The following is a 12,698-nucleotide window of genomic DNA, read 5'->3' as shown; positions in this document are numbered from 1 at the left end:
TTAAGGGAAAAAAAAATATTGGTTTAGTTCTTTCCAGTAACGTTAGATTATTATAAATGAAATGTCTATGCATTCAGTGCAAGTTTTGTAAGACAAAGAAACAGAAACCATACAAAACCAGCCGAAATAGAAAATTCAGTGGTGCACATAAGGTCACCATGCCAAAGGCGTGTAATTATTTCTTTGTATCCTGTGTTAGAATAATGTAATCCAGTAACTGGTGTTCCTGGTGTGTGTTACAAAGGATTCAGTAAGGAATTGCTGGAGAGTTCTTCAGGACTCCCATGGCTAACAAGGTTAAATAGAAGAGTTCGTGGGCTTCAGCCATTTCCGAGAAGTGTGGGAGAAGCCTTGTCCGTGCGGCTGGAGGAGGCTCTCTGCCCCCCTCGGCTCCCGGCAGCGCATCCCATGGGAACTGGCACCCCGGACACAACCCCGTGCACGTGGGTTGGGAGTTTTGAGAGCAAGCAAACAAACCCGGATTCATGACTCTTGCCGGGGCTCTACTGAGTTTATTGTGCGTCGAACCCGTAAATGCCATTCCAGACCCTGTGACCCCACCGTAAAGGTTTGGCCCAGCGCCTTGGCCCGCCGTGCCTGGGCCGAGCCAGAGGAGCCGAGGTGCCGGGCCCTGGGACAGAGCCCGCTGGTGCGGGGCACCGCGTCCTCCTCGGGCCTGGGTTTCCCTGGCTGCAAGCACCGTGTCCCGCGGGCCCTGGCTCCGGGAGCGGCCGAGCCGCGGCGGCGGCAGGCGCTGGAGCCGCGGGACGCGCGAGTCCCGGGGCGAGCAGGGACACCGCGGGGCGATGGCTGGAGATCTGGTGCCCTCTAGTGGGGCCGGCGCCCGGGCCCGCCGGAAACCTTCCCGTTTGACGCTGCGTTGCATAACTCCATGTCTGTCTCTGTTTGGTTTTAGATGCTACAACTGTGGCGGCCTCGACCACCACGCTAAAGAATGTAGTCTACCTCCGCAGCCAAAGAAGTGCCATTACTGTCAGAGCATCATGCACATGGTGGCTAACTGCCCCCATAAAACTGTCTCGCAGCAGCCCGCTAGTTCTCAGGGAAGACATGAAGCCGAACCGCAGCCTTCCACTTCTGCCTTCCTGAGAGAAGGGGGAGGAACACACGGCTTCTCGTCTCCATCGTACTCTCAGGAAGGCAGGCCGGAGGTCTCGGAGCGCTCGGGCAGGTCACCACAGGAAGCTTCGTCGAGTAAGTTGTCTGCATCGCCTGAAGAACCGAACAGAAAGGGGCCTTCTGTTCAGAAAAGGAAAAAAACTTAATGCATTTGTCATAATGTTCCGTTTTTTTTACCCTCTTGGGATGTCTACCTCATGCAAGTACAGGGGAAATAATTTCATTATCACTGTTGAGGAACTGTGAATGTTTTTTTGTTTTTTCTTTAATAGACAAATCACTCCAAACAAAATACATTTGAGCAGGGTGCATTACGTTTTACCTTCCGTGTGTGTATGAGTGTGCATGTGAGTGTGTGTATGTGTACATATCTATAAATATATATTTTTCCATCAGACCATTCTCCAGATCCCACCAGACGTTACTGTGAAGCAATAGTCACAGTACCCAATATTCCTGAACTCATTCCTAGAACCTGTTTCCAAATGTGTTCAAAAAGCAAACAAGAAAACCCAAGAACTTTCACTCAGAAACAAACCAAACCTGATAAACCACACACAGAACTGAGATCAAGACTGTTACTTCTCTTGTGAACCAAAGGATACTTTCATATTTTAAAGCTGCCATATGGTACTAAAGATACTAAGACATCCCCCGTACCATCAATTTTAATTACTTCCTTTTTCATCTTCCCAAAGTATCAAAACCCCTCCCCTCCCCACACCGGTGCAGGGCAGTGTCATGACTCAAGACGACTCTCATTGCCATTACCCTTTGTTGGTGAGGAGTTTAGAGCTCCAGAAAAGACAATGAATGTGTAGTTTCTGTGATGGTTTCTCAAAACATCTTGTTAAATTAATATGATTGTAACTGTAATTTAGATGTCTGTTGTGTAGGGGAGAATGTATAAGTTGTTACCAAACAGACCCTTTTGAGTGGTGTCAGGATACCATCCTGGTTAGTCATTTGTATTCTGTGAACATTTAGGGTACCTTGGTGGCAGTAGTAGCCACAGCAGCAGCAATTTCTCTTGGTCCCAAGTAGTGTCCCTCAATTTGAAGGGTCTTCCCCCTTATTTTCTGTTGAAATATATGGAGAGAGCTCCCTAAGGATTTTTATTGTTGTTGTTTGTTTGGGTTTTGAAGAAAACAAAATGCAAAGCTAATGAGATCCTGGGCTAAAGAGTTTCTTAAGAATAAAGGTTGATGGGTACTTGGGGTTGCTCAGCTAGCCTCCCTTGCTGATGATACAGCATGTGTGCAGACCAGCCTGGGTGAAAGGACCTGCAAATTTGCCAGAAGCCCTGGACATCATCTGCTTCTTGTGAACTGGGGGCTGCTGCTGATCAGCCTTGGTCTAGAGTTCCCTAGGACCACACACTTCTGTGTGAAAGAGGAGAAAGATTGGTGGCCTCAGAGTGAGGCTCCCTGGGCTGCAGGCCTTGCTCGGGGTTAATAGAGTTGGAGCCTATCAAAACTTCGAGTCGCTTTCCATTTGTAACTTTTGAATTACCAAGTCATACGTAAGATAACGTACTCTGACAAATCCCATTGTGGATGTAAGTTAATTAGAGAAACCTGTATAATCCTTAACATTGGCAATAAACACAGGCTGTTAAAGCTTGAAAGTGTCGGGTAGGTTTAAGCTCGGATAATCAAACTAAAGGAACAGCCTGTGTGAAAGGCTGCAGCGAGCCAAAGTCTTACCATGGTAGCTCCTCTGCAGCCAATAGTTACAACAGGTATGCAGCTGGCTCATTGCGTGGCCTTCCCCTTCCCACTTGTCCTGCCAGATGAGACTTTTACTGGTGCTGCTGCTGCTGCTTCAGTGAACAGGTAGTAATCAAACTCCTCAGTGAAGGGCACAATTTCAAGAGAATTATTTTGTGTGAATTCCTTGCCAGTGTTTGCAAGAATCTCGAGGTTTATACTGAAGTTCTCAGTATGCTAATGCAAAGCTTACCTTTGACGATATTGAATGTGATATATCTATAGAGAACTTCCTTGCCTTATGTAAGGATAGTAAACTTATTTATGTAGACAAATCAAAGTGGCATTGCTTAACCTTCTAGTCGGTGTAAAAGCCAGGTTAAACAGCAAAGATGCAAAACTTAGGTCACTTTGAAAATTTAAACCAAAGTTCCTTATAGAAATAGGCAATTGTGGATTTGAAAACTGGTCATTCCCTGTTTATATGTAAGAAGTTCAGAGCTGAGATAAGGAAATACTTTCAACATGCGGATTTTTATTGGTGCTGTTTGAAATCACTGTGTGCACCGAAGTCAGACTGAACTGCTAAGAGCACATACCAAACCCTTATTGTTGAAAGCTTAAGGTTTTATTTTTATATATTAGAATGTTATCACTGTTACATAACATACTCAGGACAAAGAACTTTGCTCAGGGAATATACCATGTAATGTTTTTTTTTTCTTTACAGAATAGTCTACAGACTTGCTTACTCAGAACAAACCAAATAGTCTTAGACCTTTTTATCTCTATATAAGTATTATGTACTGATATTAGTAACTACCTCTGAGTTGACATAGACCTACGTTTCTGATAATCAGCTCTCAGCGTTTTGTATCATAAGTTCCTGTGAAATGATGAAGTGGTATTCTGTACTGGTTGCTTATGTGAGCGTTTGTGTCTTTACATTCACAGGGTCTGAGTTTTCAGAGATGCTGGGCTACCACAGCTCCCACTGACTTCCAGTCGGAGTTACTGGTGCTTAGCTTTTCTGGGAGGGGAGGGATGGGGGATGGGGGGTGGAGGGGGAAGAATAAAAACACAAAAGCATCAAGCCCACTTTGTTTACATAGGTGACAATAAAATTATTATTCTGTTTACAGCAAAAGGCTACCTCATATCTACTGCATGAACACACCTTTGTGCTGCTCTGGCCTTAAAGGTGGCTGTTGATCTATGGTACATACCTTTTATCTGTACTAAATATGTAACTGTTAGTTCACCACTGCAGACATTATGGTAAATAATTGTTTAAGATGAAGCATCCATTTGAAATTATGAGACCTTTCCAAACATTTCTTTGAAAGTTTTTGTTTTTCTGTCCAAAGGATTATGGGCACTGTTCACGGAAATAAATACAGCTCCAGAAGAGACAAAAATGTACATGCCTAGGATAAACATATAGCAGCATAAGCTGCAGCAGGGAACTACTTAGCACTGGGCTGCAGTAGGAAAAAAATCTAGTTATACTACTTCAATAGGCTGCTCCAAATAAGCAAAGAACCTTTTAAAGGAGGAGGCACAGAGTTTGGGATTCTTCCTTCATGTCTAAGGACAAAATTAATATTCGGCAGCATCCACTCAGGCTAGATTTCCCCCTATTCACCAGCCTGTCCTTGCCAGAGCGCTCCACAATAAAACTTGTTTGAGTAGAAATAGTTCAAATACCTGCTCAGACAGATGTATTTTTCTTCTAACAATAGTGGAGATAAGGTTAAACTGGAGCAAGAATGTCTCCCTCCCCTTCCCCCACCCCAAAATACTCAATGTGATTTAATTGTAAGGGACATTGTGAGATATTTTTTACTCTTCCCAAGGAGAGGTCATGGTATTTAATTACACGCTACAAAAGCTACTCCATGAGGAAGACTTGTATTTGGAGGAAGAGCCAAATAACTTTTTGCTGCAGTTAATGGTAAATCTGGCATTGTAATACCATTTGCAATATTTTGCCTTTAGCCAGCTTTCAGGGAGTGCCAAACACCACATTTGGGTCCTGCCTCTTCCCATTGCAGGCCACCTTTTGAGCCATTTTATTCTGCACCAGTGTTATCCTGGAGTTCCTGCTTGGTCATACTTAGTTTTGTTAATAGAACCCCATGAAAAAGTGCTTATAGATCTTGTTCCATTCTTTGTAAGAAGAATTATAAAAGAACATGGGAAATCACACTGAGTCTTAAATTTAATTTAATTAATTTATCTGTAAGAAATGTTTATCATAAAAAATATATATGTATTCCCCTGTGCTAGATATAAAAGTAATTGGGAAGATATGTACATGTGCAGATGCACTGATTTTAATTTCCTAGAAGTCTTAATGAGATTTGAGTTGTTTTAGAAACAAGCAGAGCCTTGTTAAATGCATCAATCTTATTTTGCTTAGTTTATCAACAGCCTCTTTAAGATCCAGTGGTTGTGTTACCCCTGTTACAACTGTTGACTGATAACAAGAGGTTGATCTATGAACACACACTTCTTCTTTTTTTATGTAAACCAGAGCTGTGTATCAGCAGCTGTGGCAGCGTTTTTCTGAGAATGTTGAAAAGTAGCAAGGTATTTGCTACCATTGTCATTGAACCAAATGTATGAGCAACCATCTTTACAAAGGACAATGGTTTTGACTACCTCTTGGATTACTAAGTTAAGCAACAACTGTCTGACAAACATCACCAGACTGGCTTAAACTAGTATGTGTTGCCTGTGATAATAATAACAATAACCATACTAGAGACCAAAGTGAACACTGATTTCTATATGTCTTTAATACTGTGTCTTATCTAGTGTTTTTAAATTATCTTCTGTAGTATAGATTACCTCATTGTCCATTTTGACTTGTATGTTGTTTACAAGGTGAAATAAATGAAAAATCACTTGAATTTTATGTTGTAAGAAAAAAGCCGTGAGTTGAAGTTTTGAAGGTCATTTCACCTGTTTACTGTCTTGAGGGACTAAAGCACTGATTACCTTTCTGCATATCATGTATTTTATATTCTCATTTCATGCCTAATGTCTTTTTTTTTCCTGTCAGTCATGGATATTGTGAGGTTTAAAATAATTACTTGATTAAAAATAAAACATATAACGTTGGCATTTACAGTGAGCCATTGAGATTTGCTTTATTTTCATGGTAAAACACACTGCATATCACTGGAGAGTTTTCTTTTGTACCTATGCTCACTTCGTTTTGGGATATTACCTTCACAAAAAATAATTTTAGTTATATAAGCTGTTGTTGGGAGGAGAGAGGGAGGGAGGGACGAATAAATGATTAATTCATAGCTAGATCATACTTGCAGTACTGTAGAAATTGTACCCCAAAACCTATTCACCTATTGAAATTAAATTGCAGTATTATAGCTTTTGGTACTTACTCTCTGTGAGAATACACTGGACATTAAAACTGCCAGACATTTAGACATGTAGGTTATTCTCTGGGCTGAAAAGCTTTTGGTATTTTAGGCCTCATCCCATCTTTATTACTTCTTCCATAATCTGTAAGCTTGTATATATCTATTTCATGCTAGTTTAAACTGAATTGAAGAGGGGTTTCTCTCTAGAAAGGGAAGTGCTGTCATTTTTCATTACCTGGAAATTCCTTCTCTAGATTACATAAAGCATTACTAGTGACTTGGATAGCATTAGCTCATCATTCTGTATTAAAATATTTGAGGACTTGTATATGCCACTTCCAGTGCCTCTGTTTCAACAGAGGGCTCTACATGCAGGTGATTAATAGCAAAATTTAACAATCTCTGCTAATACAAGGGGGAAAACACTTTTTTTTCTATTTGTGCAAACACCTGCATGAAAGGGTTACTACCTACTACTCTTCTAGTCACAGAAAACTTCCATTTGCTTCCCCTCACCTTACCTCTAATACATGTCCTCAAAAAAGAGTGAGCTATGAAGATGTGTCACAATCACATGTCCAGTCACATCCAGTCATGTCCCCACCTCACTCCCAGCCTGTGAAAATGAAATGAACCAAATGGTTTCATTTCCTGGAATGTGGAAGAGGTGACTCTCCATCTTCTTGGCTAAGATCCCCCATGTGTCCCACTTCTTGTACCAGTCATGAGGAGTGAGGCTTTCTTACGAACATCTGACGAGTGCTCTGTGAAGAACATGGTTCACACCAGGGGCTTACATGTGCTCCTGGCCAGCCTGACGCCAGTGTTTCAGGGAATGAGAGGAGACACCTTGGGCATGCCACCATCTGACTCCTGGAACACCCTTCAAGGTGACACGCAGGAGGAAGCCACCTTGAGGAGCTGTGAGCAGCTCTGGCCATGCACAAATGTAGGAAGCCCTTGGAACAAGTGAAATGGAGATAACCTTCTCTCCAACAGTGTCTAATGTTGGATGAAACCAAAGCACCTGGAAGAACAACACCTTACTCTTCCCACCTTGCCTCCCTAATGTGCAGCCCTCCTTCCCAGAGCCACTAAAAGTCAGAATTTTTATCCTTTCAGCAGCTGCCCCAGGACAGTTTAGAACTATTGGCTTCATGTTATAGACAGGAAGCCTTGTCTTGCACATTAGGCAAAGGCAGATCATCAGTGGTACGTAAATCCACTGCTGCAAGCCAAGGCCCCCTTTCCTAACATTGCAGAGAAGTGGTCACACAGCATTAACAGCAACATTGCTCTGTGCCAACAAAGAAGAAATCCTTGGATTGAAACTTCTAAATTAGTCAATAGAGTAACATCAAAATCACAGAAGCCTTTTGAAATAACAATAAAAGTAGCATACTTATTTTATTCCTTGTTCTGTGGGTCCTGGGACACATGCTTCCCAGCTATCTCCAGCCTTTCTGGAACCCTAAGTGCCAAAACAAATGTAGCCATTTTTGAAAGAATTGCATTTTTCTTGCAATCTGTTGGGACCAGGAGCTGTTTACACAAGTTATTCATTTCAAAATCACTCATAATTTATGATAGGCTCAGCATAGCTATCTCCTTCCCTCAACACCACACAACTTTCCCCCGGTAACAAAAATATCCCAGATGCAAATAATTTCACGTACTTTCAAGTTTTTTACATAATTAGCCCTCGCACTTCCTGTATATTTGCACAGGAAGACACACTGTGGTGGACAGGAGGGAATTCATTCTGTGGATGTGCTCCTCCTGATATTATTATAATTTAGGTGATGTCCTGATTAATTAACATAAACACCATTTTGGCAAAGCACCTTGCTGTTTCCAGTGTCATCTGCTGCCTGCAATGTTGTTGACCTCTAGGATGACCAGTCCCCTCAAGAGCAGGTTACTCTGCACCAGTTATTATTTTTTGCAGTCATTGGCCACTGCATGATTGCAGAGTAGCTGCCATCGAGCCCCGGGCACCTTTTCAGGCTGCTGATGCTCAGTTAACATGCAGCTGGTCGATTTTTGTTTGCTGGCTGTTCAATACTTGGCCCCAGGCATTACTTGCTGTGCAGCTCTTAGCCTAGATATTCAGGGCTGGAGCAGCCAAACAGTTCATAGACCAACAAAGATGGACTGGTGGTGTTACTAAGGTTGGGCCAGCCAGGAGAAGGCAGAAAGAATGACAAGCACTGAGCTTAGGTGTCCATCCATGCTTAGATGCTTACAACCCATTTACTTCCAAATAATCCAGGATTCCAAGCCAGGAAGTACCAGCTGTTTATCTAGTTTGACCTGCCGGATGGCACAGGCTATTAAATTCAGGGCAGTTACTACGGCATTGAATTTTAGCACTCGGCTTTAACTGGAGCCATGTTTGCTTGGGTGCTTTAAGCATATTTTCTAATTGGGCTTCAGATCAGGCCTGAATGCTTTTGAGAAAAAAAAAAAGAGATGCTCTGGTCCATGACAGCTTGTTTTAATCACCTGCTGCTAACAAGTAGTGCCTCATTGCCAGTTCCACTGGTTTCAACTTCCAGCTCTTTGTCCACTATAGTAAAAGGTCCTATGTGCACCAATAAGGAAATTCAACCCTCTTTTTTTAGTTTTTAAAATTATGGACAAGATCCAATATATTTTTTCTTTCCTTTTCTTTTTTTAATGTAGAATTGCCTCCTCCTTTATCATCATGTTGAGAAACTTGCTACTTGCCTCATTCAGAATCCTTTAACTTCTATGCTGGGATAGCATATCAGCTCTGGCTTTAAAATCAGCTTTGTTGAGCTGCCAGTGTTGGTCTTCAGTGTCCTAGAAAACTAGTTCTTTTGTCTTCTTTCCCTTTTAGAAATGTGCTGGATTATCATGCACTGGGTTCTTCAAAGCAATTAGCTAAAAATGCCCCACCAAAACCAAATCAAACAAAATAATAAAAAAAATAACAAACAACCAAACCCACTTCGGTTGGAGCATCCAAAATATTTGAGGTAGTCAGACTAATCAGATATTTTGGGAAATACTGGCTGAAAGTTACTAGAATAATGTATAATAAGTTGAATTTGGAAGTATTTTGGGAGCTGCCTATGAAAGAAAGCAGCAATGCTGTTTCTCCCCCAAGGCAGCACAGGAAGGGTGGGGGCTTGAAGCGCAGCAAGTTCTTTCCATTCAGCCCCTGTTTCTTTCATCTCTCCTTGACCTACACTGACAGCTGTGACAAAAAGTCACAGTCAAGCCTGCTGAACCGTAACTTCTCTGGAGTTTCAAGCCTGAGAGTTTCTGAAAAGCAGCTGTCTTGCACAAAGCTGAGCAGAGAGGAGCAGAGGCTGCCCCCACAGAGACCCTCTGCTCGGCTGCAGCAGTGTGGGAGGGCGAAGGGGACAGGCACAAGCGCCACACCAGCAGTCCCTGAGCCCTAGGATCTGTTTTTCTGTCAGCAAAAGCCAAGGGGAATTAAAGCAAAAGAACTGCAGGAACAGACATAGGGTTTCAGCATCAGCATCAGGTGATTAAAGAAAAGAGAAAAGAGAGAAAAGAGAAGAGAAGAGAAGAGAAGAGAAGAGAAGAGAAGAGAAGAGAAGAGAAGAGAAGAGAAGAGAAGAGAAGAGAAGAGAAGAGAAAAGAAAAAAAAGAAAAAAAAAGAAAAAAAGAAAAAAAAGAAAGAAAAAGAAAAAAAGAAAAAGAAAATGAAAAAAAAAGGAGAAAAAGGGCAAGGTTTGCTAGCCCCTCTGACCAAAGAATCTGGAAAAAATAGGATTAGTGGCAGCTCCTGGAGTTTGGAGACAGCCTATCAGGGGGCTTCAAAGAGCAGCAATAGGCTCAGGTGTCCTTCCATCTGTTTCAGTAATGCTCCATTTTCAGATCAGGGATTGGGGTTGTTTCTCCTGATGGCTCATGACCTGAATACTAAAAGCTACAGCCTTGTTCCCCTGCCCATATTGGGTGTGCTGGCAAGGTCTGGGGTGCAGGGGGGTTACAGGGGTGTCTTCTGTGAGGAACTGCTGTAAGGTTCCCCCATGTCTGACAGAGCCAATGCCAGCCAGCTCCAGGGCAGAACTGCTGCTGGCCAAGGCTGAGCCCAGTGATGGTGGTACCTCTGGGATAACAGATTTAAGAAGGGGAAAAGTACTCTTCACAACTGCAGTTGGACAAAGGAGTGAGAACATGTGAGAGAAAGAGCTCAGCAGACACCAGTGTCAGTGAAGAAGGAGGGGGAGGTTCTCCAGGCCTGGGGCAGAGATTCTCCTGCAGCCCTTGGTGAAGACCATGGTGAAGCAGCTGTGCCCCTCCAGCCCATGGAAGTCCATGGGGGGAGCAGGTGGATGCCGAGAGGGGGCTGTGGCCCCATGAGAACCCCACACTGGAGCAGGCTTCTGGCAGGACCTGTGGCCCTGTAGAGAGAGAAGCCCATGCTGGAGCAGGTTTGCTGGCAGGACTTGGGACCCCATGGAGGACCCACACTGGAGCACTCTGTTCCTGAAGGCCTGCACCATGTGGAAAGGACCCACACTGGAGCAGTTCATGAACAACTGCAGCCTGTGGGAAGGACTCACTTCACTGGAGAAGTTTATGAAGGACTGTCTTCCATGGGAGGGACACCACCCTGGAGCAGGGGAAGAGTGTGAGGAGTCCTCTCCCTGAGGAGAAAGGAGGAGCAGAGACAACCTGTGATGAACCTACCACAAGCCACAATGCCCATTCCCCGTTCCCCTGCACTGCTGGCAGGAAAGACATAAAGATTTCGGGAATAAAATTAAGCCCAGAAGGAAGAAGGAGGGGACGGGGGGCAGATTGTAGGGGAGTTGGTTTTAGATTTCATTTCTCATTACCCTACTCTGATTTGATTGGTAATAAATTATGCTAATTTCCCCAAGTTGAATCTGTTTTCCCCATGACAGTGACTGGAGATTGATCTCTCCCTGTCCTTATCTCAACCTATGAGTCTTTCATTACATTTCCTCTCCCCTGTCCAGCTGAAGAGGGAGTAATAGAGCAGCTTTGGTGGGCACCTGGTGTCTAGCTGGGTCAACACACCCCACTGCCCAAAGTCACGAGAGGCTGAGGATATTTCACCTTGAGCCAGTACTGCTGAGAAACAGCCACCTCTGCAGAACACCCTTCCTCTGGGTGCTGCGCTCTGCATGGGAGTCACCACAGTCCTGCTGCATGAGGGCCATGAATCGAAAAGAGGAAGGTAAAAACTTGTTCCTAGAAACCTCCCACAGATTCCCAGAACAACAAGGGAGGGGCTGTTGTTCCAGCTGTTTGACCAGACAGCAGCATCTCTACAGGTAGTGGTGTAAAGCCTCCCTTATTTTGTCTGCTCATGATTTCTTGCTGTTCAGCTTGACAAAGCAGCAAAGGTGGGCCTAGGGTTCTTCACAATTTTTCTGCAAGATGAACGTTTTCTGAGCACTCTGGCAACTGGTAGGTTTTTGGGACTGGGAATGACAATATGCTGACCTATCTCTGAGGTTTTAAACAGGTATTTTTGTCTACAAACAAGAAATTTTTCAAATCAACAGCATCAACAGTGTTTTCCACAGCAGGAATTAGGACCAATTTACAGATTAATTTTTTCAGAGAAAATAGTCTACCTGCCTCTTTTTACATGGATTTGAAGCACTACAGTGAGACATAGACACAGCAGGAACAGGGAAGGTAGTGGAAGAAAATGCACCAATCAGCACAGACCTTGAGTCCCTAAGTAGCACAAGGTATTTATTAGCTTGCAGCTAAGAGCTACAAGCAGTTACCAGAAAAACCTTGTCACCCTCATGAGTCACACAGGGACATGCTATACTCACTCAAAATCAAAACAAAATCATCCATTTCCTGGAACACTACCAGCACAAAGCCTAAGTGAAGTGACAGGATACAAGAAGAAAGGGCTGGTAGAAGAATAAAGAAGGTCAAGAGTCTCTTTCAATTGGTTTCCTCTTGCTGCAGAGAGACTCTGGCAGGTCCCAACAGCCACGGGGCTCCTGGGGTCACCCGGAGCCCCTAGTAGAGCTTCCCAGGCCCGTGCCAGCGCTGCCAGGGTCCACCCGCATGCATCACCCAGTGCCTCTTAAGTGTCCATCTAACCTATTGCTTCTGAGCCTGCCTTTGTCCCCACTGAGTCAAAGGGGAAAGGATTTGGGTCACTGTGAGTTTTTGTTAGAAAGGTTCCCTAAATTAGCTCCTCTATTTGAGGTAAAAGAAGAAAGGAGTCCATCTTTATTTTCCCCATTCACCCACCGTAATTACTCCGTCTCATCCCTGTCTGCTATTCACTGGCTCTCAGCAAGGCCCCTGCAGCCAGGTCACAGGTCAGCACGGAGGACAAGTCCCTGCTTCCCTGAAAAGGATTGAAATGTCTTAAGTGCAGCTTCAGCAACTTCCAGAACGTGCCAATCCCTTCTGAAAAAGTGGGCTTGGTGAACCACACCTGCAGTGACACAGCAAG

General features: G+C 43.8%; 1 protein-coding gene across 4 annotated transcripts in view; it reads left to right on the top strand.

Moving 5' to 3' along the window:
• Positions 1-5,990, top strand: part of LIN28B (lin-28 homolog B) — a 100,497-nt gene extending 94,507 nt beyond the window's left edge. For all 4 annotated transcript variants that reach the window (XM_039569824.1, XM_039569823.1, XM_019285937.3 and 1 more), the window contains one exon: positions 917-5,990. In XM_039569824.1, the coding sequence (XP_039425758.1) occupies positions 917-1,286 (370 nt within the window). In that variant the 3' untranslated portion in view covers positions 1,287-5,990. The remainder of the gene's footprint in view (positions 1-916) is intronic.
• The last annotated feature ends 6,708 nt before the right edge of the window (positions 5,991-12,698 follow it).

Source organism: Corvus cornix, chromosome 3 (assembly GCF_000738735.6).
Source record: "Corvus cornix cornix isolate S_Up_H32 chromosome 3, ASM73873v5, whole genome shotgun sequence".
Classification (NCBI taxonomy): domain Eukaryota; kingdom Metazoa; phylum Chordata; class Aves; order Passeriformes; family Corvidae; genus Corvus; species Corvus cornix.
Note: the sequence above shows the minus strand (reverse complement) of the source record. Positions and strands in the feature narration are given on the sequence as shown.